Source organism: Cebus imitator, unplaced genomic scaffold, assembly GCF_001604975.1.
Source record: "Cebus imitator isolate Cc_AM_T3 unplaced genomic scaffold, Cebus_imitator-1.0 Scaffold19, whole genome shotgun sequence".
Taxonomy (NCBI): Eukaryota; Metazoa; Chordata; class Mammalia; order Primates; family Cebidae; genus Cebus; species Cebus imitator.
In genome coordinates, this window is record NW_016107334.1 from 8463043 (window position 1) to 8490790 (window position 27748).

Genomic DNA, 27748 nt, shown 5'->3' on the forward strand with positions numbered 1-27748 from the left:
AAATCACTTGAACCCAGGAGGCAGAGGTAGCAGTGAGCCGAAAACGTGCCATTGCAAACCAACCAGGGCGAAAAAAGCAAAACTCCGTCCAAAAAAAAAAAAAAAAGATAGGGATTCACTGGAATGTAGGTGTCATGGGCTGGTTGGTGGAAATATGACCCCTTCTGTCTTGGCCACTTGCTGGTCATGAGGCCAAGAGCCAGGCTCTCCCCAGCTCATCCCTGGCACCATGTTCTCTCTGAGGTGAAACAACACAGCCTAAGTCTCCCTTGGATGGCAGTCCTTCCTTCTCTGCTTTGTGGGTGTTGCATTGCCACTTCTGCTTATGTTTCACTGAGGTTAGAGGCTGGTCCAGGAATTAATGTGGCATTTCCTGTGGTTGCAGATTCGTCTGTGATTATACCTATTACCTCTTTCTGCATCATGGAAAGGGCTGCACGGCACTCGTTAATGTCCCTCCGCTGTCACACAGGCTCCCAACCAGTCTGCTGGGAAGAGCCTTGCAAGTCATCATCCAGGAAATGCTGGAGGAGTGTGGGAAAACCCAGGCGCAAAGCCTGGTTCAAAGAAAACTCAACCATGGTCATTCCAGCTAAAGGGAACTGACCGGGGGATTGCTCCTTTAGAGAACATTAATTGTTTCAATCCTGAGTGTACTGTTCAACTGTGCATTGAGAACCTTTTTTCAAAAATTGCTTGTCAGACAAAGGGGTAAAAACTCCGAATCAGCCCAACAAAATCATGAAGCGTTATTTTATTGTCGGGAGAAAGAACACTCTGGAAGGTGGACATTTCACAAGGGATAAACTAGCTTCAGTTATGGTTTTCATGACAATAAAATTAAATATGAGGCAGGGTGCGGTGGCTCACGCCTGTAATCCCAGCACTTTGGGAGGCTGAGGTGGGTGGATCACGAGGTCAAGAGATCGAGACTATCCTGGCCAACATGGTGAAACCCCGTCTCTATTAAAAATACAAAAATTAATTGAGTGTGGTGGTGCACACCTGTAGTCCCAGCTACTTGAGAGGCTGAGGCAGGAGAAACACTTGAACCTGGGAGGTGGAGGTTGCATTGAGCCCAGATCGTGCCACTGCACTCCAGCCTGGAGACAGAGTGAGACTCCACCTCAACAACAACAAAAAAAGAAATCTGAGTCATCTGTTTTCTTCCAAAAATCTACACAGTGAGTCTGTGTGATCCTGCCCAGACTCTGGGGCCGCAGACCTGTTTTGCAGAGGCCTACGGAAGCACAGACACAGCCACTGCTCCAGGGCTGGCCTCCCAGCTTGTGTGACCTGGTCCTGGTACCCTCAGAGCCACTGAGGCACTATTGTTTGGTTTCTCTGTCTCCGTGTTTCCCACTTTTACCACTTACTCGTTTTAATAATGTTTGAGTGTACAGGTCAGTATTCAGTGCGTGTACTTGTATAATCGTCACCACCATCCATCTCCAGAACTTTCTCCTCATCTCAAACTGAAACTCTGTACCTGTGAACTCTCTGTTCCTTCTTCCTCCCAGCCCCTGGCACCCACCATCCCACCTGCGTCCCTATGAATCTGACTCTACCTCGTATGAGGGAATCACGCAGCACTGGTCCTTTTGCATCTGGCATATTTCACTCCGCGCCATGTCCTCCAGGTTCATCTGTGTTGTAGCATGGGGCAGGACTGAATTCTGTTTAAGGCTGAATATTCCAGCATATGTATCTACCACATTTTGTTTATTCATTCATCTGTAGATGAACGCTCAGGTTGCTTGCCTCTTTTGGTTGTTGCAAATCATGCTGCTACAATAGCTGGTGTGCAAACACGAGTTCAAGTCCTTGCTTTCAGGTAAATACCCAGAGGTGAATTCCTGGATTCAATGCTAATTCTCAATTTTTTAAGGAACTGCCATTTTGTTTTGCAAAGCACCATTTTATGTCCACACTGGCAGTATGTGGTTGTAAAGCACAGGTTAATATCTGGGCTTAGTCTCTCCATTGAATCTCAGCCAGGTGTGGTGGCTCACGCCTATAATCCCAGCACTTTGGGAGGCCAAGGCGGGCAGATCATGAGGTCAGGAGTTCGAGACCAGCTTGGCCAATATGGTGAAACCCTGTTTCTACTAAAAAACAACAACAACAACAACAACAATTAACCGGGTGTGGTGGTGTGCGCCTGTAGTCCCAGCTACTTGGGAGGCTGAGGCAGAAGAAATGCTTCAACCCAGGAGGTGGAGGTTGCAGTGAGCTAAGATTGCACCACTGCACTGCAGCCTGGGTGACAGAGCGATACTCGGTCTCAAGAAAGAAAAAACAAAAACAAGACAAAACAGAGTCTCCTTTCTGTTTCATCTTTTGTTTTGCTTTTATGACATGGCACTGGGTCTTGCACCAAGCTTCTCCCAGCAGGATTCTACCTGTTCAGTGTTTGTTAGGGCAGATTTCCATTGGGAGTTCCATTGGTAACATTGCCTTTTTTTTTTTTTTTTTTGAGGAAGTGAGTGAAGACAGCTAAGCTCTGGGAAATTTCTTGTTAGTTGGTGTGCTTACAACTACCATTTTTCACTTGGCTACATTTAAAAAATTCACTTAGCGTTCAGATTCATTCTCTGTTAAGAAAAGCATTTGCAGCTTCATAACAAAGGAACCAGGCCAGTTGCCGTGGCTCACGCCTGTAATCCCAGCACTTTGTTGGGGCTGAGGTGGGCTGATCACCTGAGGCCAGGAGTTGGAGACCAGCCTGGCCAACATGGTGAAAACCTGTCTCTACTACAATTACCAAAAAATTAGCCGAGTGTGGTGGCAGGCACCTATAATCCCAGCTACTCAGGAGGCCAAAGCAGGGGAATCACTTGAACCCAGGAGGTGGAGGTTGCAATCAGCCGAGACTGCACCATTGCACTCCAGCCTGGGCAACATGAGCAAAACCCTGTCTCAAAACAAACCAACCAAAAAACCAAAGGAACCAGTCAAGGTTGCCAGCACACTTTTTACATCTGGAGTAGCCTTTAGAGGACTCTCTTTGCAAGTACACTTGGATCATTTGCTAGAAAACCATTCAAAGCCCGAAGGTTGGCGGTGGGGGGGGAGGTGGTGCTGGGTGGTATGCACAGATCTGGCTGCGTGTTGGGAATTTGATCTGCCTGTGCTGTGGGCAATTCTGTCCCAAGACACTGGCAAGCAAGAGGCCTCTAGGATTGGGCTCCGGTGTTATGTTTCAGACTGCTTGGCAGCATGCCAGAACATTTTTTAAATTTTTAGATATTATCCAGTTGGGAGGCCCAGAGCTCCCCCTTCATGAACTTCCCCATAATTTCCCTCTCTGTGGCCTCTGAAGTTCTCCAGGGAGAACCCCGGAAGGCTCCTTCACATCCTGGGCTGTGTACGTTGCCCAGCATCTCTTGTCAGTGTGCACAGAGCCTGCTTAGTTCTGGCAGTGCTGAAGTCAGTTTGAGAACCACAGCAGAAAAGGCTGAGTCCTGGGTTGGTGTTTTTTTTTTTTTTTAGACGTAGTCTTGCTCTGTCACCAGCCTAGAGTGCAGTGGTGCGATCTTGGCTCACTGCAACCTCTGCCTCCTGGGTTCAAGCGATTCTCTTGCCTCAGCCTCCTGAGTAGCTGGGACTATAGGCACACATCACCACACCTGGCTAATTTTCTGTATTTAGTAGAGATGGGGTCTTACCATGTTGACCAGGATGGTCTCGGTCTCCTGACTTTGTGATCCATCTGCCTTGGCTTCCCAAAGTGCTGGGATTAAGGGCATGAGCCACCGTGACCAGCCTGGGTTGGTCATATAACAGCTGGCCGGGGGTGGGGGGGATCTTGGGCACGCCTGTATGTTCATTTATGAGAGTAATTAATTAAAATCCTTCCTTTGAAAGGTGATTGTGAACATCTTGTGAGAGAGTGGATGTGAAAGTCCTTCAGTGACATTAAGTCACACATCTGAGTATAGACTCATACCCAGACTTGCGGGGGGTCAATGAAGAAATAGCTCTTGAGGGCTTGCAGTCTTAAGAATTAGCATGGAGGGGAAAGGTTCTAACACTTCTAAAGACCCAGCACCTTCATCCTAAGACATTGCTGCTCCTGGCTGGGCAGGCCAAGTGCAGACGGCACTGTGGCAACCCGGAAGTGCAGCATCAACCTGCCCAGGAAAGCAGGAGGCCATGTTGGGCTTTCCAGCCTCAGCATTGAGACCTCCTTGTCATCAGTCATCTCATGAAGATCCCCTGAGTCCCAGGCACTTGGTGACAACAGTGAACTATAACCCAAAAGCAATGCCAAGCTTGAGAGTCCCCTCTTTTTTGAGACAGTCTCACTCTGTTGCCCAGGCTGGAGCACAGTGGTGTGATCTCGACTCACTGCAACCTCCACCACCTGGGTTCAAGTGATTCTCCTGCCTCAGCCTCCCGAGTAGCTGGGATTACAGGCACCCGCCACCATGCCCAGCTAATTTTTTGTATTTTTAGTAGAGATGGTTTTACCATGTTGGCCAGACTGGTCTCTGAACCCGAGTGATCCACCCGCCTCGGCCTCCCAAAGTGCTGGGATTATAGGCATGAGCCACCACACCCAGCCGAGAATCCCTTTCAGAAAGGCCTTTTGCTTTTAGGTGCCAACACTTCTGAGGCTTGACAGGTTTGAGTTAACCGTGGCCTTTGGTTTACTTCTCCTACCTACACATTGCTATGTGGCTCTTCTTCTTCTGGCCTTATTTTGCTATTGGAGCATAATTTCCAGTGACAAAGTTGAGGGAAATGACCAGCTTCTCCTCCTGATGTGTCTATGAAGCCTTGGTCTGATTCTGGAACATTTACACTTTGCCATAGCCATATCCCCTGACAAAAATAATGATGTTTACATTTAGGGTCCCTGGGGGCAGGCAGAGATCACTAAGCAGCAGCTAGAATGTAACTTAAGACTTGGAGCTCCTCTAGTGAGCCACAGCCCACTGGGTTCTCACCAGCACCTGCCGGAGGCAGGCATGTCAGCTGTGAAAGACCAAAAAGCACATGGGAAATGTGAAGAAATGAAGTCCTCCGCTCTAGAGTCATGCAGATCAGACTTGCCTTGGCCTGACTGTTGTCAGTGGAAAATACAGGAAAAAAAAATCCACAAATCAGTCAGAACTGCAGTACAGATTTCGGGAATTTATGTATTCAAATTTCTTTCCAGATAATTTAATGGAGTGAGAAACAGAAAAGCTTCCCTGTCATCCTCACCAGCGATTTGCATGCTGAGAAAGCTCAGCTGTCAGAGAAGAGGCAATGCTTTTGTGGAGAATGCTTCCAGGCGACATGTGTGAACACATGTGCCCCACGTAGCTCAGATTTCCTGCCACCAGTGTAGTGATGCTTCCAAGAGAGGGGAGAACAAAACCAGAGACAGAAATGCATACAGAATTATTTTATTTAACTTAAACCATGTAGTACTTTACTAGAAAAAAGCAGAGTAAGAGAAACTAACATTGCCTTAGCTTCGGCCATTCAAAATAGACAAAGTTTCTTTTTTTCATAATGTAAAGAATCCAGAGTATATCGCAATAACAGGAATAAAGTCTTACAACAGAACATACAAAAACATTTTGAAATTTTTTTCATCTACTGATTTTTTTTATATAAACAGGATTTTTAAAGGAATAATTTATACACAGAAAGTCATCTTATGTAACAAATTGGCCATGTTATTACCTTTAACTTTTTTTAAAAAAACTGTTTTTAAACAAGAAAATTCAAAAAATGCATTGTTTGTGGTGCATCCATTCCATCCCGCCTTCTGGTTTGATTTTTTGTCTCCCAAAGGGGTACCCAGAGATAGACAAACTCTGGCAAACCTCTCACCTCAACCTCACTGGCTTAGAAAGCAGACAGGTGTTTTCCCAGGCACCTCTTCCACCTGTGGGTGTGCGTGTGCAACGCCAAACATCCAAATGAAAAGTTGAAGACAAAACCCAAAGAGTTTCCGGATCTTTCTCCTGTGTAGTGCAGAAACCCTAGGTGATTCCCACAATGGAGGTATTGTGGAGTTGGGTAGACATGGCCAACAATCCCCTGGGGGTGAGAGGATGTGGAGTCAAACCTTCAAACCAATTTTTGTCTATGCTGTAGTTCTTATTAAAAAGCATTTTTTTAAATCTGTATAAGAAATATGTGTCTTCGGTGTTCTGCCTCAAATAGGGTCTCTTCCGTGTTCTAACAAAGCATTAATCATGATACGAGGCATGTAAGCAAATGGCCTGCATGCCTTGAAGCTGTCATCTTTCATGTGATCACCCTGCATGCTGTGATCATCGTCAAAACCATCATCTCTGCGGTCAAATCTTCCCATCTCCATGGCACTGCACGACAATGACAGCAGCCAGACCAACCCAACCAGATGCTGAACGGTGCCATGCACCGCTGGGCTGTAACACCCTGCTGTTTCCATGGCCAATGAGGTTCTTTCTGTTAAAGCTGCTACAGTCCAAAGGGAAATGACCAGTAAAAAATGATCCCCTTCCCAACCAGAGGGTTCTGGAAGACCAAGATACTGAAGATACAGAACTACTTTTTAAATGATCATCATTTCTTTGTTATAAACTAGGGCACAAAGCGCTGGGGGGAAAAGTGGGTGAACCACGGCCCGGGTAAGGGAAAAATCCTTTTTTTGGCATATTGTAAAGCTACCTAGGAAACAGGTGTCCTAAAAAAAAAAAATGGATCACAAACATACATTTGCAAACACAGAGGAAAAAAAGTGTCTTTAAATTATTTTCGGCAATTATAAACTACAAACGTTTTATAAAATTATTCTGTGTTCTTACAAAAATGCAATGAAACATGTAATTAGTTCTTGTAAACCAGATCTTCGTCAACTGACTACCCGTAATCTACTGGACTTAAGAGCCCTATTGAAAAGGCTAATGAGTGACTAGTTAAAACAATGTTGACCAGGAAGATGCAGACACACAAACATGGACATACAAATGAGTGATCATTTATGCTCTTGCAGAAAAAAAATAAAACCCTAAAGTCATGCCCCGGAACTACAACTGACAAGTGCGATGTAGTTCGTATTCTTGAACAATTCGACTTAACTCTGAGATCAGTTTCCAGAGCAGGATGTTAGGTTTCTTTGTTGAAACCAAATGCCCATGGATGACGGCTGAGCCTTGATGTGGTCTGATAGCTTCAGAAACCATCAAGTTCAAAACATTGCCCACATTTCTTCCAAGCCCCGCACCTGCTGCTTGTGATTCTTCTCTCTGTGCCAGGACCCCTCTGACAATGGTTTCCTACCTACCACCTGGTCATTCCACCATCAAGGGGCACTCACTTCTCCAAATGACCAACCAGTCATCCAAGATGAAGGCCGAAAACGAAACCCTCTGACCTGTCCGAGGTCTGTATCTTCAGCATCTCTGGCAACAGAGGTTCAGTCTAAGTAACATCCTCTCTTGAAGTTCTCATTTGTACCACCAGCTACTTCAGAGTGGAGTATGAAAGAGTGACTTTCATCACGGGTTTGTAAGGAGTGGATCTCTGGTCCACATCTCCCAATGCTGCTTAGCCCAGGAAATGAAAAGACAGCTGACAACACAGAGTAACATTAACAAAAAGAACAAACCCCGAATGTTAAATGCATAACTAGGACTGCTGGAATGGGCCAAGGTATGCCACAGCGGGTCACTGTCACTGGGAGGGAGTGGCGACCAATGCCATCTGGCCACTCTGGGAGGAACCAACAGTGATAGCTGAGGACACTGGACAAGCATCCCAGCCTTCTCACCCATCTGACCTCAGTGTGCTCTTGCCACAGAGCCACTTGCAAGCTGTCCGGCCATCAGCCTGCAGAGGAGGGCTACTATGGGAGAGGCTTCAGTGGAACAAACAGGCCTAGAACCTGATGCCACAGAATAGTCAGCTCATAAATCTTTTATCCCAAAGCACACCCACTTGCACTGAGCCTCGTGCCATTTGGCAGTTCCACAGTGACCGCTCTTCTATTTTATGAAGCCACTTTTCCTACCATTGAAATGTGGTTCCGCATCTTAAGAAACAGGCCGGAAGGAGGCCAGGTCAGCCAAGAACACGGTCTTCCATCTTTCAAGGAGGAGGCTCATTCCAATGGTATGTCAAACATAATGACATCCCACGAAGGAGAGCTGGGGTGGTCTGGGTCTCACACAGTTCAAGTTCAACAATGTCTCCAGTCCACAGCAGCTCCTGCTGCCTCAGGGAAGGGCTGTGCGGAGAATGTCTTAATGCTCACATCAATTCCATGATGTGCCTCAGTGGTTCACGTGACTTCAAGCAGTGTGAGCTGCTGGCAGGAGGAGGTTGCATGGAAAATGCCACAACTCAGCTTGGTAAGATTATTTGGAACATACGAGAGAGAAAAATCAAGAAGAGGTGGAAAAATCAGTGTGAAATTAGGCTAGAACTGAGGACAGATGCCGCCTTCATATAGGTCAAGGTGAGTGGGTTGGTCCAGTAAAATGACTGCACCGTCACACAAGCCAAGTTTTCTCTTTTATTGAAGTGTTTCTGAAGCATTTGTTATGATGGGCACTACACTGTTAGTGTTTTCTTTCTACTTAAAAGCCACCTACATAAAAACAAAATGACATTGCTTGGACAGTTTAAACAAAACCCTTTTAACCAGCTGAATGATCTGTAGAAATCCAGTTGTGGAAACCGGTAGGTATGTGCAAAAGAGAGGAGAGGCCATAATTCTGAGGGGTCGCCTACAGTGTGGAAGAAGAAAACCCTGATCAAACAGTGTTTCTCAAAGACCTTAAGATCCCTGGGGTCTTGGGAGAGGTGGGCCGCGTTCCGGCAGGAGGGAAATGGCTCCTGAGCGAATTAAGTCAGTACTGGGATTGCAGAGGAGCCAGCTGTACTTGCGGGAAGCTGCCCACCACGTTTCCCAGCTAAATCATCAGTGCCTGTAAGAGCAGCTGCTGGGAGTGGGGAGTGAACTGTCTGTCCTGTGAGCAGCAGAACCAGAGACAGACAGGTACAGCCCAGGCAGGAGGTGCGACGCTCATGGAGGCTCAGCGCCGACCACTGGCCTCTCCAGCCTGAAGGTTTGGTACATCTCTTTCTACCCCTAGGGGAGGAGGAGGTGAAGGGGAAGCTGAGAGGGCAGCCTGCAGGGGGAGGGCACTCTGCTACTGCGTGTGTTCTATCAGGGACAGGTTGTGAGGTCAGGAACCTCTGCATTCTGGAGTGCAGGCTGGGTGGACCTCGCTCTTCAGCTGCTGCTGCGGCTGCACCTTTGTACTGAAGGAATACAGCAATCATGGCAGCACCTCCCTGCCTCAGTGCAGGCCTCCTCCAGGGCTGCAACAGCAACAGCAGCAGCAGCAGCGAGGGGGGCAAACCCAATGCACCGCGCTTTTCCCCACAGGATTCTCACAGACCGTGCTGCCTGGACACCTTCCTGACCTCAGACCCTGCGGAACAATTGCTCTCTTAAGGATGAAGTGTGTTGGTCATTTGATCTGCATGGAACCAGTTTGTTCCAAAGACAGTCAGCCAGGGACAGCCTGGTGGCCCCCCAGGTGTGCTCTGGGGCCCTCCTTGGCCTCATGGGGCCACCCAGCTAGGAGGAGAATCCTAACACCTTGGTGAAAACCAAGATAGAAAAAGAAAAAAAGCAACACAAAACAAGACATCTCAGAATAAGACAAGCTGTCTGAAATAAGCCGAGGTGAGTTAGTGTTGCTTTGACCCCGGAATTCGGCCTGGCTTCTCCCTGCACCTGGTGTGGAGCCTGTGGCGTGGATGAGGTTACCAGTATCAACGGCCTGTTGTCAGGTACTGAGAAACGTGAGATGTATTCTTTTATATACACATATAAAAAACAAGAGTGAGGTAGAGTAGATACATGTTTGGGGGGAAAAAACCCAAAAAATCAAAAACTGTCCCATCACACACACGCGCGCGCGCACACACACATCCTTTCCTTGGGATTTAAATTCATAATGGGGCTTCTCTACAGTGATTGAAACTGCTATCACAAGATAAATTAAAAGAAAACCCCTACATATAGTACCTTCCTAATTCTTTTTTTTTTTTTTTTTTTTTTTTAAAGGGAACATGCTATGGGGTAGAGGCTAGAGAAAGCAGTGAGACAAACTGCTGACAAGCAAAAAAGCACTACAGACTCTCTTTGTGTTTTATCTTCAGTCACAACTAGCAATCGCCGTATCTCAACTTTGTTCTTACTCCTAAACATTCCCATCCCAGAAGCAACTCTTGTGCTGTCACCTCTCTGGTGAGAAGTGTTATAAATGAAACAAAGCAAGACCCCTGGTCCCTGAGGACCTAGATTCCCGGCCGAGGGAAAGTGGGCCAGCACCACAGCCCTGTTCCCCCGGCAGGGAGCCAAGGGGCTCTTGGGCCACTGTGGCATCTGTTCTGCCCCAACCTGGAGCTCCTCCGGCTGGCACAGCCCTGAGGATGCCGCCCTGGGCCAGCCTGGATCCCAGGGTCCTGCTCGCCACCAGCATGAAGGAGGTCCCTTGGGGTGTTCTGGTTCCCAAGAGTTCGGTCGGCCTGGTGAGGGTGGTGGCAGGGGCCACAGCAGGGCCTGCTGGACCACACTTGGCTGCTGCCTTGGAGTCAGCAGCTGTTTTTCGTGGGATGAAAGGATTCAATAGCCATTTAAAAAAAATAGGAATCCAAACGCCTAGTGTCTGCAGTTAACACTGCTGTTGTACCCAAGAATTAAAAAAATAGAGATATGTGTGTCACAACCTAAACAGAGGCAAGGGAAAGAGAGGGTGAAGCTTCTCGACCGTGGTGAGTGGAAACACTGAACAAAGACGTGTGAAGGATTTAACCTTTGTTTTTCTGACCTGAGTTTGTATTATGTCTTGCACTGTAACAGACTCCAGTGCTGTGAGGGCGGGCTGGGGGGAGGAGTGTGGCCCTCTCAGGGCGGGTGCCCGGCCCTCTTTCCGCCTCGTGCCCACAGAGCCTACGGGTTAGAAAAAAACTAAAGGGGCAGGTGGGAGGGAAGAGGGGGGATGTATTTATAAAAAGGCATCAAACAGTTCATGGCAAATTATGTTGTAGAATTATCAATTACCGGGAAAAGAGGAAGAAAGTCACGCACTCTAGTACAAAGCATAAGAAGTTTCTTGGAGTGAGCAGAAGGGGGAGAGGGTGGACCTGAAGGTTTTCATAGATTAAATCCACAAAGATCAGGAACAAAAAAAATAGCAGCTTGTTTTCTGTACAGACGTATAGATGAATATCTGAACCGTAAAAAAGTTATAAAAGTGACATTAAAGACGATGTGTATGCAAATGTTTCATGGTCTAACATAGAACTGTAAGACCCATGAAGAAGTCCTAGGAACAGAGAAAATGTCAACAAAGCTTAGAATGCTTGAATCCATTGACTGCTTTTCTTCTTACTGCTGTTGTGGTGTTTGTTTGAATTTCCTTCCTTGCAAGCCTGCATGAACAGTTTGGCTGAGTCCCTGGAAACCCGTTCCCATTTGTGTACTTGGGGGCGGGTGGGGGGAGCTGGGGCTGGGAAAGGAGCAGGCATGGGGCCACCTTGACTCAAAGCCTGTCTTCCAGGCTGCCCAGGCCCCATTGCCTCCAGATTCTTGGGGGTTGGGGCAGGGAAGCTGGTTCAGCTTCTCCCAATCTTCACTGAGCAAAAGTCCCCCTGTGTCCAGTTCCCCCAAATAATGTGTGCAAGTGGCATTAAGCAGCATGGCAGGGCAGTCAGAGCGTGTCGCCAGCGTGTCTCTCAGACGAAGCAATCAGATGCCATGCTCACCCATGCCTCAGGACACAAGGAATCAGCGCAGGGACGGTGAGGGGAGAGTTCAGGATTTTGGTAAAATTTGGCAGCGTTAAAGTGGTAACAGCCTTGCATGAACAATGGCCCTTTGTAAATTTCAGGTCCCTAAGGAGGGAAAGATTAAGGTAAAAATTTCCGTCTCAACGTGTTTTTTTGTAATGACCTACGGTGGCAGGCGGTGTGTACAGGGGCTGCATGGGGGTCACAGGGACAGCCACTTCCTCAAACTGATAAAAAGGGCGTCCTGGCTGGACTCGCGGCAATCATTTTTCCATTATGAAGCAGAGAGAGAAAAGTGAGAGAGCAAAAGGGAGAGAGAGAGAAGAGGAAGGACAGGGACAGAGTGAGGAGACTGGTTCTCAAGTGCTCTGTTGCTATTAAGTGTTGTCGTTAAGGTTCTTAAAGGCCCATGTCAGTTAAGGGTTTGGGTAGGGAATAAAAAGCTGCTTGCATATTGAAAAAAGGAACATCCCAAATGTGTTTACTGCAGAGAAGCTGTCTCCTGTGGGCAGCAATGGCAGTTCTGAAGATCCACTGAGGTACAGGAGCCTTATGAATAGATTGTTGAAACTTGCTCTCTCTCCCCACACCCCGCTGAGCGTGCACATGTGTTACTGTTTGCACGGACTTGGGATCCTCAGCAGGTCGAAGACTGGGGCAGCGGCAAGGCCCGCTCGTTCTTGCGGCCCCCGTTCATGTGTGCGAAAGGCTGCCTCTCGTCGAAGCTGGCGCGGAGGACAAGCACTCCAGGACTGGGGCTGTTCTCAGCCTTGTGCCCGGAGCGTCTGTCGGGCAGTGGCAGGGACGCCGAGGAGGCTGAGGGGTCCAGAGGGACACTCTCCATGTTCTCCGGCTCCAGGTCTAGCTCTTCTGGCTCGGGCGGCTTGTTCTCCTCGCTGTAGTAGAAGGAGACCTCCCGAAAGCCAGGCTCCATCTCATCTTTGATGCTGCTGATGATCTCCAGGAAGGAAGGCCTCATCTTGGGGTTGTACTGCCAGCACATGCCCATCAGTTCAAACCTGCAGCCAAGACACATGGGAGGGGGTTCCAAGCTGAGAGGGCGTGCATGGCCACGAGGCCTCCTGGTACCTGCTGGTTTTCCTCCTACATGCGTACAGCGGGGGTGCTGAGCACAGCCTGCTGCCGCTCCCCATCCCTGGCTTTCTGCAACTCCTGTTTTACCTTGCATGGTTCCATTCACTTCACCCAGAACCCGGGACTGCCACGGTACAAAACCCAAACTCTCCTTTCCCAAGAGGGCCTAACCTAGGTCCACACCATCCAACATTGCAGGTATTAGTTATGGTTCCAGTGCCAACAAAAATACCAGTTTGCTATCTGAGGCAGCTCAGGTAGCCACTGCTGAAACACTGTTTCTCACTAATAAGGCTGATGAATGACTGTGGCTTCCTCAAAGGTGCCCTCTCTCCGAGTCCCACCTGTGCTATTTCTAAGCTTCCTCCTAGTGCAGGAGTACCCCTGCAGAGGACGGAAGAAAGAAGGCACCATGAGGGCAGGCTTGTGCTAGCACCTGCTCACTCCAGCCCTGCGCAGGCAAGCCCTGGCCTCGAGCTATTCTGGATCAAACGAGGCCTAGTGAAGCCAGACCTGAAGCCAGATTCTAACAAGCCAGCAAGGAGAGCCCTGGGCACGAGTCCACTCCACAAGCAAGGGACAGGCACAACAAGTGTCAGCTTGTGCTGGGTCTCGGTCGTATCAGCTGGGCTCTGACAGCACCTGGGTCGCAAATATCTGTGGGGCCCTCAGAGTCACATAGGGCAAAGGGAGTCTTCCCCACTGTGCCCGGGGCCCCCCAGGAAAGCAGCAAGCTGCACATGGACAAGGAAAGCTGGCCACCTGACCCAGGAAAGGCCTGAGCTTTGAAAAGCTTCCAGAATGCAGAGCCCCCCAGCTGAACAGACTTTTGGAGCAAAAAGGGGCAACTGGCCACCGTGCAGGTCTGGCCCTCACTCTTTGGAGTGACCGCCAGCAGCCCCTCTCTTCTGTGAGCGTGAAACCAAAGTGCAGGCCTTTCCACCTCTGTTCTCACCAAGAACTTCTACTCTTTGTTTAAATTCTGGCTAAAGAGACGCTTTTCCATAAAAGTGGCCACATAGAACTCGCCACATCTTAGGAAGCTCAAAACATCCCAAATTAGCATCTAGCCTCCCGTCAGGCCGGCCACTGGACCACAGACCACCTGCCCACATCTGGCCTTGGGTAAAATTCCAAGGGGAGGAAAATGGCCTGGCCCTAGAGCCTGGAGTGTGGGTCCTCCGTGCCAGCTTCAACGAGAGACAGCCTGACAAATGGGGGCCCTGATACAAGAAAGGCCACTCACTGGGCATGGACGCTAGCCTTCCAAGAGAAGGTCTCCTCCAGTCACTCGGCAGCTTCCTTCAGGTGGAGACTGCAACCTTGAGGGGAGGGTGGGCCTGGGCATGAGGGAGAGCCATCCAGAATTCACCAGAAGTCAGCATTCTGGAGCCTGGGGGCCTGCATCTCCATAGGGCTTACCCCAGGCTGCCCTGGCACGGGGCCACGCTGCCTTGCTTCCATGCAGGCTACAGCTGCTTTCACCTACAACTGCCAGCAGAGGGTCAGGACAGACACTGTGGCCTGCAAGTCTACAATGTTTATTTACCATGTGGCCCTTTGCAGAAGGAAGGTTGCAGGTTCCTGCTCTGAGAGGAAAGGAATTAGACCAAATCCGAAGGCCCCACAGTACGCTTCTTAGATATGGAGAGTTCCATGTGGCCACTTTTATGGAAAAGCATCTCTTTAGCCAGAATTTTAAAATTCTACCCCAAGGAAGAGTGTGGTGTGCACACGAGGTGCCAGCCAGTGAGGCGGTTATGTATGTGAACTGCTGAGGTCCTCACAGGCCTGTGGAGCAGGTGCTGCTGACTATAATCTCTCCCATTTTACAGACGGGGAACAGACGCACTAAAATATTAAATACTTTGTCCAAGGTTACAAAACTCGTGAGGGCGGACCTGGGATGGAGTTGTCTGTGCAATAGGATGACTACTCTTTGATCGCCACGATCCTGGAAAAAGGAATTTTCTCTTAACCTAAGAAAGAGTAACCCTGGGTCCACCAGGAGACCTCCCTCGCCTAACTGTCCAAGGGATAGTCACAGATGTCACAGGGATGTGGTCTGCTTTGATAAAAACTGGCACCTTGACGACAAATAAGCCTGCCTTTCCACACTGCCTGTCACTTCCTAAGAAAAAGGATTAGGGTAAAAAAATTACAATCGGCCATAAAGACACAAAATGCGTCTCCATGGCCAGGCTGTGACTTCCTCTCTGGCTGACTTGCCCAGGCAGAGATGCAGCCGGGCCAAGAGCATGGGATGTGCCTGGCTCTGTGTCCTGTGGCCGGGGACTGAGGAAGTGCCACTGGAGGGGCAGTGACTTCGGCACACACAAGCCATGTGATGCCTCTTTTAAACCATTCCGGAGTAACAGCCCTTCCAGTGCTGCCGATGAAAGGAAGTCTTTTTTGTTCTGTGGGATTCAAGACCTTGTTTACTATTTACACACACACACACACACAAAATCCCCGTTAGACTCTAGAAGGACGTGTGAGCTGATAAAACTCGTCTTTTAAAAGGCACGTGTTTTGTTTTTTTACCACGGGTCAGCTCTGGTGCGTCTGGAGCCATCCTTCTGGAATGCTCTCTCCTTTGGGAAACGCATACCTGGCCCTTCTCCTGGAACAGGGACAAGACTCAAATGGAACCCCTGCCCTGCTGGGAAGCAGCTTCCTGGGGGCCAGCTGTGCCCCGCAGAGGCTGGGTGATGGTCAGTGGGGGGAGCACACAGAGGTGCCTTTGTATTCCAACCCCACTCTTGGCCCCCATGTCGTGAACTGGACAGGCTGTGACCTGTGTGGGATGTCAGAGGCCAGGAAGCACCTGCACATTCCCACACGCTGCCAGGAATCAGCAGGGCTCCAGACCAGTGCCGATGCTCACCGGATTCCTGGGGGACCTGCAGGGCTGAGTGTGCTCCTCTCCTGGCAGTCCTTAACAGTGAGGACCGTCTCAGGCACCATCCCGCAGGCAGGAGCGGACGTGGACGTGGGGCCTCCGTGAGCTCACCGGGGCTGAGCCCGAGCGCCCTTCCTGCCTGCTAGCATCCCACTCAGGCACTCAATTCCCGTAAAACCAAACCAGGATTCCAGCGATGGGAGAAACTGTACTGGAAAACTACAAAAACCATCAGATTCCACTGAGTTTGTTTCAGACTCATCTCTGAGTTGATAACGCTCCAGGCTAAAAGTTCAGATTCCTCTCTGAATCCTGCAGACCGAAGACTTCTCTGGCAACAGTCTGGAGCGTGGAGCTGAGGAAGTGTTACCAGCAGAACAAACGGCCTCCTACCTCATGTGTTCACGGCTGAGTTCACACCTCTGCCCTGGCCCTCATCCTGCAGCATTAGAGCCGGGACCTTTTACATTATCACGTTTCACAAAAGCCAGGGCCACTCCTGGCTCATCTGTGTGACCTCAGGGGTCATCAGCATGTGCCCAGAGAGGCTCAATGACTGTGGCTTAAGTACCAAGTGGATGGGCTTCGTTGTCCATCTAGTCCAGACCCAGCAGGGAACCACAACTCAAATCTGATGTCGGGACACTTGCTAATTCACAGGAGTCATGACGTTGAGACTCAGACCTCAGCACCTCGTGGCTTGGAGACCACGGAATACTTCCTCTAAAGCTGGAGTACTTGGTGATTCTGAGGGGTGAGAATCTGGCTACTTCCTGATGCTGAGCAAAAGTCCACCTGCAGCCACTGAGCTCCTCCAACCCCCAACATCCCCAGATAGTGCCTGTTCACACCTCAGAACCACACAACTCACGCACTTCCTCTCTCACCTGGGACCTGGCAGAGGTTCCAGGTAACTCCCGAGGGCTCAGGGACTCTGCCCTCTGGGATAAACAGAGGCCATTCTTTCATTTCTTGTGACAACAGAACTCCCGTCTCAAAATTCTCCTTTCTCATGTAAGCTCATCAGTAAACTCAGAAGGACAAAACGCACACTCCCTATGAAACCAACTTGCCTCCTTTCATTCTGCTCTTTTCTTAGAAGGGAGAAAAATTTGCCAAGGAGGTTCTCGACGGCAAAGCAGACATACCTCCTGAACCAAACATTTAACGTCAGAGTAACCGCTCCGAGTAAATTTCCTTGTTACTCTATGCTGGGAACAGGAAGTGCCCTGAGTTTCCCATGGCAGGTAGGCTGCGTCCCAGGCAGCTTCCATTAATATTAAAACCCCAGTCACCTGGAGGTGGACCAAGTAAGAATCCCACAAGTCCCTCATAGATAAATGTTTCCCTAAGTCAAAGAGAAAGCACAAAAACAATACCGCTCTCCCTCACCCACCCCAAACTACAGGAGCAAAACACACACCTGCTTTCGTGGGCTGTTTCTAAGTTTGCTAAAACACCCCCAGTTCTAGTATTAACCTAGATTCTGGGACTGTACCTTTATGCAAATTCAGTAGGCATCAGCCCTCATACTCCATGGCTTATATTCAGACTCGAAACATGATTTTTCTTATCATCGCTGGCAAGAAAACAGTGGCTGCACTGCTCAAAGTGTGGAGCAGATGGTCACCTTTGAGGGGCACTGGGTGTGTGTTGCAGGGGCAGAGGGGTGTACCCAGGCTTCTCCTCTCCCTCCTGTCCTGGGGCTCACATCCCCCTGTTACACATGCTGTAACCTGAAGGAGAGGGTGGGAGCCTCCAAGTGTGACTTTGGAGGTTTGGTCAGAAAGGATGCTGTGGCTTCTGCTCAGGTCCTGGATTGTTTCCTCTAGGGCACAGCAGGTGAACCATGTACCTGTGGGCCAGATCTGGCCTGCTGCCTGGTTTTCTAAGGCCTATGAGCCAAGAATGGTTTTCATGTAAATGGCTAAAAGAAATTCAAAATAAGAGTATTTTGTGACAACACAGAGATGATGTGTAATCCAAATTTCGGTATGCAAAAATAAAGCTGCATTGGAACGTAGCCACATGAGCTTAGGTGACACCTGCCTTTGCTCTACAAGGGCAGAGTCAAGTAGTCACAGTCAAGGTTGTATGGGCCCACAGAGCTAAAAATATTTTCTAGCCAGCCTTTTAGAGAAAAGAGTGCCAAACTCTGCTCTAAGAGAAGCCAGCTACACGTCCTGAGATACGTGGGCAGTGCTATGGAGAGGCCCACGTAGGAACAGGGTGGCTCATGCAGGGCACAGCGACCGATGCAGCAGCACCTGGAAGTAGGTCTGCCCACCCCAGGCAAGCCTTCAGATGGCTACAGCCCTAACGGACAGCTGGGCTGCAACCGCAAGACGTTCGAGACCAGCCTGGCCATCATGGTGAAAGCCCATGTCTACTAAAAATTAGCTGGGCATGGTGGGGGGTGCCTGTAATTCTAGCTATTTGGGAGGCTGAGGCAGGAGAAGTGCCTGAACCTGGGGGGCGGAAGTTGCAGTGAGCCGAGATAGCGCCACTGCACTCCAGCCAGGGTGACAGAGCAAGACTCCGCCTCAAAACAAAAAAAAGTGCAGTGAGAAGACAAATTCACTAGCATGAGATTCATTTCTTATTGCTAAGAAATACAATCTTAGCAATCAGAGGACAGACCAGTGTCCTTCTGTCTGCAGGGACATCAGCTTACACACGCTCCAGGTCCACACTGGTCAGGGGATGAAGCTCTGGATAGTATGTTGCTTAGATGGTTTATGACTTTTGTAAACGCTTAACAGAAAAGAAACGTGGGGCGGGGTTGTAACCATCTGAGTCAAGCTGACCCTACGTGGAGCACACAGGAGTCCTGACCAGGCAGCTCTGCGTACACTCACTGCAGCAGTTCCCTCTGCCAGATGTGGACAGGTGGCTCTTGAATTTGACTTCAGTGTATTAAGTGTTGTGTTCTTGCCTTTTTAAAACAAAACAAAACCTCACATGGAGAGGATGATTAAGGACTGCTGTGGCCAAACACTTCAGATATTTGGCTTGAGAAACCAGGTGCAAACTGCAGATCAGAACTAGAGCATTAAGGCATACGGGGTAGAATTAAGGTGCCTGTGCAAAGGCACAGGTCTACTAGCCATACTTGGCTCCTTCCATGAGGACAAACCTCTTCCCAACAGCACCTGGCCGCCACAGCACACTCAGGACCAGAGAACGGCTTTAATCTCCTGTGACCCAGGAACACAGGTATTTGAGACAAGAAATCAGAAGAGCACTAGGGGCCCCAGAAGTACGTACAGCATGTCGGGGCAGTTGTCTGGTTTGTCCAGGAGGCCGCCCTCCATCACGAAGCGAAGGACTTGCTCATTGGACAAGCCCTGGTACGGCTGCTCGGCCAGCGTGGCAATCTCCCAGAGCACAACCCCGAAGGACCTACGGTGAGAAAAGAACTGTGAGGAGCTTGGAAAGGGACCGTGCTGCCCCTTCCTTCCCAGCACTTCTTCCACCCCGAGCAGAGACTGTCCTTACTGTAGGAACAGCGCCTATGAGACAGCAGGCCAGGCCCTGGGCTAAGTATGGGATGTCATCCTCCCTTAGTTGCTGCTAATGTTCTATGTAGACTAAATTCAGCCCTGGTGGCGGAGCTGAGGAAAGTGACGGTGAGGGCGCTGCATCCCTTGCATGGTCAGGAAGCCCCTGATCTGTGCTTTGAATGCAGGGCATACTGAGTTCATAATCCACCTAGTCCCAACCATTTACGTGGCAGGGCAGTATCTCCTAAACTGGCTTTAGCCCAAGAAGAATGACATTCTTGTCCCAGCCCCAGCTTGCACACTGACTTAGTACTCTCAAATGAGGCCTGGGACTGTCAAGCTTTACCAAGCTCCTCAGGTGATTTTTACAATCAGACAATTTTGGAAACCTCTACCCAAGTAGTTCTCACTGCTGGCTGCACAGGAGAATCTCCTGGGGAGGTTTCTAAACAGACAGAAGCCTGGACACCCAATAGAAGCACTGATTTGACTGGTCTGGGGTGAGGGCCTGAGTCCTGGAACGTTTAAAAGACCTGTGGGGATCTTGAGGTCCAGTCGGGCCAAGGGAGAAGAGAACTCCTGCTGCTCCCCACCCTCAACAGAGCTGGGGGCTCCAGCCTGGAGGGCCTCTGTGTCACAGGTGGGGGGACCAGGGTGGGCTGCCCTGGCTGGTAGAGGTATCATGGACAAAGAATCCTTAAGCAGAGAAGTTGGCTGGGGAATAACTGTAGTGAGCAATTCTGCCATGCATGCAGCTTTGCCTGTCAGTTTAAACTACTGGAAAACAAAACAGATAGTACCCGTAAACAAATTTCAGACAGAATGTTAAAAAAGACAATGCTATAATCTGCAAAACAAATGCACCCGCGCAGGGCAAATCTCCATCATTCACAGCTTCTCCCTGGCCTGTGTGCCTTTCCACGTGGTTCACTTCAGTGGAGTAAAGTAGGCTACTCATCAGCAAGCGGCCAGGGGTAGGGGCGAGTGCGGCTTCCAGCTGGACCCGTCCTGGGCTACAGGTGCTGGCCAAGCCTCATGGAAACACCTGGGGCAGGGGATTTCCCACCAAGAGCTCTTGGGACCTTGACCTTGTGCCCAAGCCCACCGGGCCCGAATGTATGAGAACGTTTTATTTGCTGCTTCAGCTGCTTTTGGTGAATCAAAGATTTTTGTACAAATTGATACTAAAAGTAGATGTTAGACAGAAATAGAATCTTAGCAATCAGAGGACAGACCAACCCAAGGTCCTTTTGAACTGCAAGTGACCAAGAAATGCTGTCATCTTCATGTTTTGTAAGAGACCCAGAGGCCAAAGCGCAGCTTAGAGGCCTGGGCCCAGGGAGCAGGGGCTCTCGGCCAGCTTCGTGCTAGAAGCTCTGCCTTCCACAACCAGCCCAGCCACACGGGCAGCATGTCAGTACCAGTAGGACCTTCACGTCTGACATGCAGCTTGGTACAGGAAATGTCTAGCTCTCCCACAAAAAATTACAGATAAAAAAGGCTCAATCACTAGCTCTCTGCTTTTGCTGACTGCAGGCTGGCCTGGGAAATGGCCTAAGGATGTGGCTCTTCCCAGGCCCACTTCTCCTCTTGCCCCTGCTGCCTCTCCTGGCGGTGTCTCCGGCTTGCAGGCAGCCAGTTCTCACGGCACAGCTCCCACCCTGGCCCTCGAGGCCCAATTGCTCCACTGTAGGCTCTCAGTGAGTTTCACACTCAACTCTGATTTGTGCCCTGTTCTTCCTCTGGCTTCCCTGCAGCTGATGCCCATTCCAACCAAGCAGTCCACCTGCTGTCACCCATGCCCTCAGCCTCTTCCGTGTCCCACTGCAACATGTCCACTCAGGCTCACATCTGTCCAAGGTCTGGCACCCTCCTTCCATCCCCCAGCACTCCCTCAGTGTGAGGATCCTCCTTCCCTGGCCCGCCACACCCCTCCCCCTCTCCTCTTTGGCTCCAGCTCAATGCAGGCGTATACTCCGGAGAACAAAAACTTCTTCAAGCATAGCTCTAATCAGCCTCCAGTTTAGAAACCTTAACAGGGCTTGCAGAATTAGTCCAGAACCCCTAACACAACGGCTGAGGCCGGCTTGATCTCTCTGCAGCCTACGTCCCCCGACAAAACCCCACCAACCCCACCTGCAGCAGGCGCTCCCCTCTGCCATGCCCGCCCAGCATCCCCACTGCCAGGAATCCCCCACTTCCTAGTGCTCCTTTTGTGACAATCCATACTTAGGGTGTGGCTCATATGACCTCATCTCATCTGTGAAGGCTTCTGCAACCCCAAACCGTCAGGATCACTTCCTCTTCTCCACAAGACTTTTACCTTTGAGGACCAGGACGATGACAATGACATCATCATCATCCCTGCATCTTCCACACCCCGAGAGCCTTATCATCTCACACAGGCAACAGTGCAGGAGGTAGAAGACCCAGCTCTCCACAGATGCTTGTCGAGTTGAACCGCAAAGGCTATCCTCTGAGCAACTCTTGTCTGAGGTCAGCATCACCTGTCACTGAGGGCCACCGAGTGCTGGAGTCTGTCATCCTTCACAGCTTAATGTGACAACAGCAAGGTGTGGATACAGAACCATCTCTACCCAATACCAGTTGCCACAGGAGCCATTTAAACATCTATTCAGGTACCACAGACATCCCCAGACAGACCTCGCCTTACAGATGGAGCAACCAAAGCCCAGAAGAGCTCTGAGATTCAACCAAGGCCACACAACCAGTCAGAGGCACTGAGAATAGGCAACACCTCTGTGTTTTTCAAAGCGGGTACTTTACTATGTGGTGCTGGCTATTCATGCCTTCATATAAAATCAAGTCTCCTATTTCATAGACGGGTTTAATCTTCAAACATTAGATAAATGTCTGTGTAAAGCCCTTTCTAATTAGGAACACTGAGGTTGTTTCCCTAGGGAGCAGACCCGCTGCTGTGAGTCCCCCGCCATGTCCATGCTGGTTGGAGGCAGCATTCAGTAACTGCACTTCCCCACACCAGGAGGGGATAGTAGCAATGGCCCATTCACCAGCAAATTAAAACCTACAGAGAAATCCACATTCCCTACAGATGGTAATTAGCCATGAAAGCAGCAAATGACCTTGGCTATTTGTGACTATTTGTAAAGCTTAATAAGAAATAAAGATTATGTTTAGGGTGATCCAGATGCTCAGGAAAGGGGCACAGCTCTCTAGGTTGTGGGGTGCAGCTCCCCAGTCCTTTGCCTGGTTTCATCTGTGCCTAGAGGGCACCTTTGCCATTTTAGAGGGACATGGCACTACAGGGAGCTGCAGGGAGAGCAGCCACAGTGCCCAAGGGCCTGGGAATGAAGTCTTGGAAGACAGCAGGAACCTGGACATGTTCTGGCTAGAAAGCAGACACAGTTCCTTAGATGACTCCAAGACCTGTCTATCAAGAACAGGGCAAGGTATGCAATTATGTTACAGACAGAAGGTCCAATGGGTGTCACAGAGAGGCTGATGGACGCAGAACACGAGCGACTTGCTAAGAACAAGGACGTCTAAAGCAATGAGGCTGGTCTGCCTTTGTGGGGAAGTGAACATGGAGTGTCTAGAAACATCTTAGCAGAAGCTCAACCACCAGCTGTCAAAGATGCTGTGGGTGCCATTTGGGGACTGGGCCTGACCACAGGGATACTTCCCAAATCCTAAAATTCTGGGGTCTCTTCTACAAAGTCAAATAAAATTCTCTGTGTTTCTTTCTAGATTTCAACTATCTAGGAATTACTGCTCTGGGCTGCTGAACACAATCTAAAATCACTTCCATTCTTTTGAGAGGGACAGCTTTAGTTTAGAGCCTGGACAGCCGAGAAACCTACTCCAGTGTCCTAGCCCTCCTGACCTGTGTGATCCTTAAAGCCTGTGTTAAACAAAATAAACCTGAAGCACTGTGAATGCCTGAGCATGTCATGGGATGAATATCAAATGCCCATTCATGTTTATACAGATCTTTTCATAATGGTTCATTGTAGTTATGTAGTTAAATGGAAAGAAACTGGTATTGAACACCCTATCTGTCCCTTTGCTGCTGCTTGTAGCAATAACTGCTAGCCAGAATTTGAGTAAAATTCACCTGTGAGATATTCACAACATGTTATTGTCCTGTCCTGCCTCTGTTCTCCCTGGCTTTATAGTTTTCTATTTTATTATACTACAAGCTGAGCTCCAAGGTCTTGGAGGCATGAAACCTAGAATAAACAGATGCATGCACATACCCAGGCTTGCCCCCCTCTCCCCACGATCCCAATCTCTAAAAACTGCAAAACACTGTGATTTGGCAGTAAAGAGATAACCATCTTGGACAGGCTGACTGCAAAACACATCTCAAACTTGAGCTCGAGAAGCAATCACGCTTTGCCAGGTCATATTCAAATGCTATTTCCAATTTGCACCTGTCTTCAAAATAAGATCCAAGGCCCTTGAACTGTGAAAGGTTTACGAGGTTAAAAAAAAAATGACGTCAGTCACTATTGAAATAGTTCCTCTATGCGGTCATCCAGACAGTTGGAGTAAACAACTACCATTTCTGTAACACAACAGCAATGGGATCCCCCCAGAGGAAAGCCAAGACACTAGCTGACATTCTAGAAGGTGCCTGTGCCAAGGCCTCAGCCGGCCAAGAACCTCAGTTGTATTTAAGAACCTGACCTCTTCTCCACAATGTTGCCAAGGAACCACAATAAATAATACCACCGAGAAGCCTCCAATCCTGAGGCCGATGAGCTCCCACCTGAAGACGTTGTTTATGACTAAGGGAGACGTCTTGCTTCCTATAACCATCCCTGGGTCAACAACGGTGGATGCCCACTGAAGGACAGGCAGCAGATGGAACCAACAGGAAAACACCAGCAGGACTCATAAGCTTTGGGTCTCAATAAAGCACTGTCTACAATCTGAAGGTGAGATTAGGTGAGGCAGACAGAGAGAGGTCTGTTTATTGAGAAAGTGGAAAAAAGAGAAGGCAGGCAGGAGAGAAACAAAAAGAGGTGACGGCTTCTAGCACATCCCAGCTCCTGGAGACATATTGATACACTGAAGACATGCAGAAATGTCGGTCCCACAGTTTCTTTAGAGTTCCACAAATGTCCTTCTGCCCTTAGCTTGCCCACTGATAACAGGACACCTCAATGATGAAGGAGTGTTGCTCACACAACACTGAGCTAACACTGGAAATGGGGGACAATGAACAGAGAAAGCCAAAGCCCTGGAGACTGAGCTGGTGGGACGTGTGGAGGCCAGGGGGCTCCAGGCGCACACTGTAGCAAAGGCTCTCATACCAGACGTCCGAGTGAGTGGTGAAGACTCCATCCTTGAGGGACTCGGGAGACATCCAGCGCACGGGCAGCAGCCCCTTCCCTCCTTTCCGGTAATAGTCTGTCTCATAGATATCTCGTGTCATACCAAAATCTGTAAGGGGAAGAGAGGGTGCAGAGTCACACGCTGGAGCAGGCGCCGCTACTGCCGCCGCAGAGGACCCTACACTCATTATGTGTGGACAGACACAAGGCAAGACACAGACACGCCCCACTTTAAGGTGGCCAAACCACAGGGTTTGCAGTTTTATAAGGAAGAGACAGTAAGGGATGATTAGTCACATGACGAGCAAATACCATGCGATCACCACCTTTAATACATTTATAATCCGATTCCCTTAAGAAGTTAATTCCCTTATTCCATTTAAAATAAGAGGCAGGCTGAGTGTAGCAACTCAACGCCTGTAATCCCAGCACTTTGGGAGGCCATGGCAGGAGGATCACGTGAGCCCAGGAATTCAAGATCAGCCTGAGCAACACACCAAGACCTTGTCTGTATAACATAAAAAACTAGCCAGGCGTGAGTGGTGGTATGCGCCCGTAGTCCTAGCTACTTGGGAGGCTAAGGTGGAAGAATCACTGGAGCTCTGGAGGTTGAGGCTGCAGTGAGCCATGATCACACCACTGCACTCCAGCTTGGGTGACAGTGAGACCTTGTCTTGAAAATAAAAATGAAAACAGAGGCAGTGTAAAAATTAGAGTCTCACGATTTATGAAAATATGTAGTACTGCAGAGATCAACAGTCATTTATACATGCTTTAAAAACCTGACCAAATCAATAGGAGAGTACAGATGCTTATTTACTTGGTAGCACTGCCCCATCATTAGAGAAAAGTAAATAATTTCACTGCTTAATAAGGGGGAAATATTCAGATTTTTGTCATCAGTTCATGATGACAAAAGTACCCAGCAAGATGCCGAAGAGACGCTATTTATGAGGCCCCTGAAGCTATTACTCAATACTGTTTTTCAACATAATACTCCCACTCATTTTTGAAAATTTCTTCCATTTTCCATGTCTCCAGAAGATTTCACATAATTATGTTTGATGGCAGGCTCGCTTTATAATCCTAAATTATTGCTGCTTTGTCAGATTTTGATTCTGCACTCAATCATACAACCTTTTCTTACGTGAACTCTTCCATTCTCCTTCCCAGGAGAAAGGGCTGCTGTACTTTAAAATGCTCATTTATGCCTCTAACTCGTGCCACAAGGAGGTAGGGCTACAAAAGCAAACGCAGAGAACAGTTCCTTGGACTTGAACCAACATAATTTCCTTGTGCTATGCTACGGGCCCTCAAGCTGGGTCTGGCGAAATTACTGGTCATAGTTGTCATCCATGAGACACTGGGCAACGGAAAAACATCTTGAACCCTTGTGAAGAATGAAGTGCGAAAGCGTTATCTGTGAATTAATCCAGTGACATGCAAATGGGGAATTTGCCTTTACTTGCACAAGGTGGAAAAGATGGAATCCTACTAAAAAACACAAATGATGTTCCTCGGCACAAATGAAAACTCTCAATTCTGGGAAGAAAAACCACTATAAATATGCCACGCGGTTCAACAGCAGACATGATCCCTACTGATTTGAATTTAAAATGGCAATTGGCACAAAAGACACCTCTCCCTGTGTGATGCAAAGTGGGAGAAACTGAGTTCCTCCCGTGTGCCAGGAGGGTGGGAAGGAAGACGCAGATAGGAACTACCATCTGTAGAGGCCCTGCCCTGTGCCAGGCACGTGCTACTGCTTTCCTGTGCCAAGTTCTGCTCACAATCCCAAGGGCTTTGTGACATTATCACCCCTATTTCCGAGGTGAAGAAATTGAGGCTCCCGGATGTAAGGCACCTGCCCCAAGTCTCCCATCCATTTGTGGCAGAACTGGCCCACCTGGCTCCCCGGTCCCTGTGCTCTCCCCTGTGCTGGGAAAGGGGAGCTGGCTGGCATTTCCATGGGGACAATCTGAATTCTACAAAGAGGGAAGGAGAAGCCAGCTGGGTGCACAAAGGAAGCCCAGGCAAGATGAGGGCAGCTCTTCCCTGGGAACCCTGGGGCAGGATGGGACTCTATTCCTTCTCTGAGGGCTGCCCAGCTTCACAGGGCACCAAATGTGAGGACGCCTCAACGTGCCAAACCTAGGGACACACTGGTGGATTCTGAACAAGGAACTCTGATGACAGAGGGATGTGGGCTCTGGGATATGGCTCTGTTTCAATACCTTTAGCTCCTACAGAGGAGAAAAAGGAAAGACACGCACCCCTACTTTAGAAACCATTCTCAGCCGGGTGTGGTGGCTCACGCCTGTAATCCCAGCACTTTGGGAGCCTGAGGCAGGCGGGTCACCTGAGGTCAGGAGTTTGAGACCAAATTGGCTAACATGACACCCCGTTTCTACTAAAAATACAAAAAACTAGCTGGGCATGGTGGCACGTGCCTGTAATCCCAGGTACTCAGGAGGCTGAGGCAGGAGAATCGCTTGAACCCAGGAGGCAGAGGTTGCAGTGAGCCGAGACCGTGCCACTGCACTCCAGCTTGGGCAAAAAGAGCAAAACTCGTGTCTCAAAAAAACAGAATAAACCATTCTCTAAAAGATTCTCATCATTCACTCAAGGGCCAAAACATTTCATTCAAAAATCGCTACTAAAGGAAAAAAATATGTTACCAAAGGAAGGTAAACACTTCCAGAATAGACAGTTCAAGAACCAGACGCAGAGGTCATTTGAAATAGCTTCCTTTGGATATGAAATCTCCCCTGCAGTTTCTCAGGGTAAATATTTGGTATTTTTCTAAACTATCATATCATAGTGGGAAGATGAGAATCCTGGTAAAACCAGGTGGTTTTCATTAGGCAGATTAAAAGACCAAAGTGAAAACACAAGCCTAAAGGCTGAAGTGGGTTTTAACCATTGCCAGGAATTCAATCCAACCCCTTTTTCTGGTGTGAGAGTGGGTGGTGGCAGCAAGGGTGTCTAAGCAGTAGACTGCTGAGCTAAGAGCAGGACAGTAAGTGTTGGGGGAGAGCGGTCCAGAGCTTGGAGGCTGGCCACCCCGCCTGTGAAATGCAGTGAGCAGTGATCACTCCTCACCTAAGGGACTGCCAAGCCAGCTCCTGCTACTG

General features: G+C 49.1%; 1 protein-coding gene across 1 annotated transcript in view; it reads right to left on the reverse strand.

The window, feature by feature from the left end:
* Positions 1-5380: 5380 nt before the first annotated feature.
* Positions 5381-27748, reverse strand: part of IGF1R (insulin like growth factor 1 receptor) — a 315455-nt gene continuing 293087 nt past the window's right edge. Inside the window, exons 18-20 of the mRNA XM_017517024.1 lie at positions 24594-24723; positions 19058-19192; positions 5381-12812 (exon numbers count right to left, since the gene is read on the reverse strand). Coding sequence (XP_017372513.1) covers positions 12431-12812; positions 19058-19192; positions 24594-24723 — 647 coding nt within the window. The 3' untranslated portion in view covers positions 5381-12430. The remainder of the gene's footprint in view (positions 12813-19057; positions 19193-24593; positions 24724-27748) is intronic.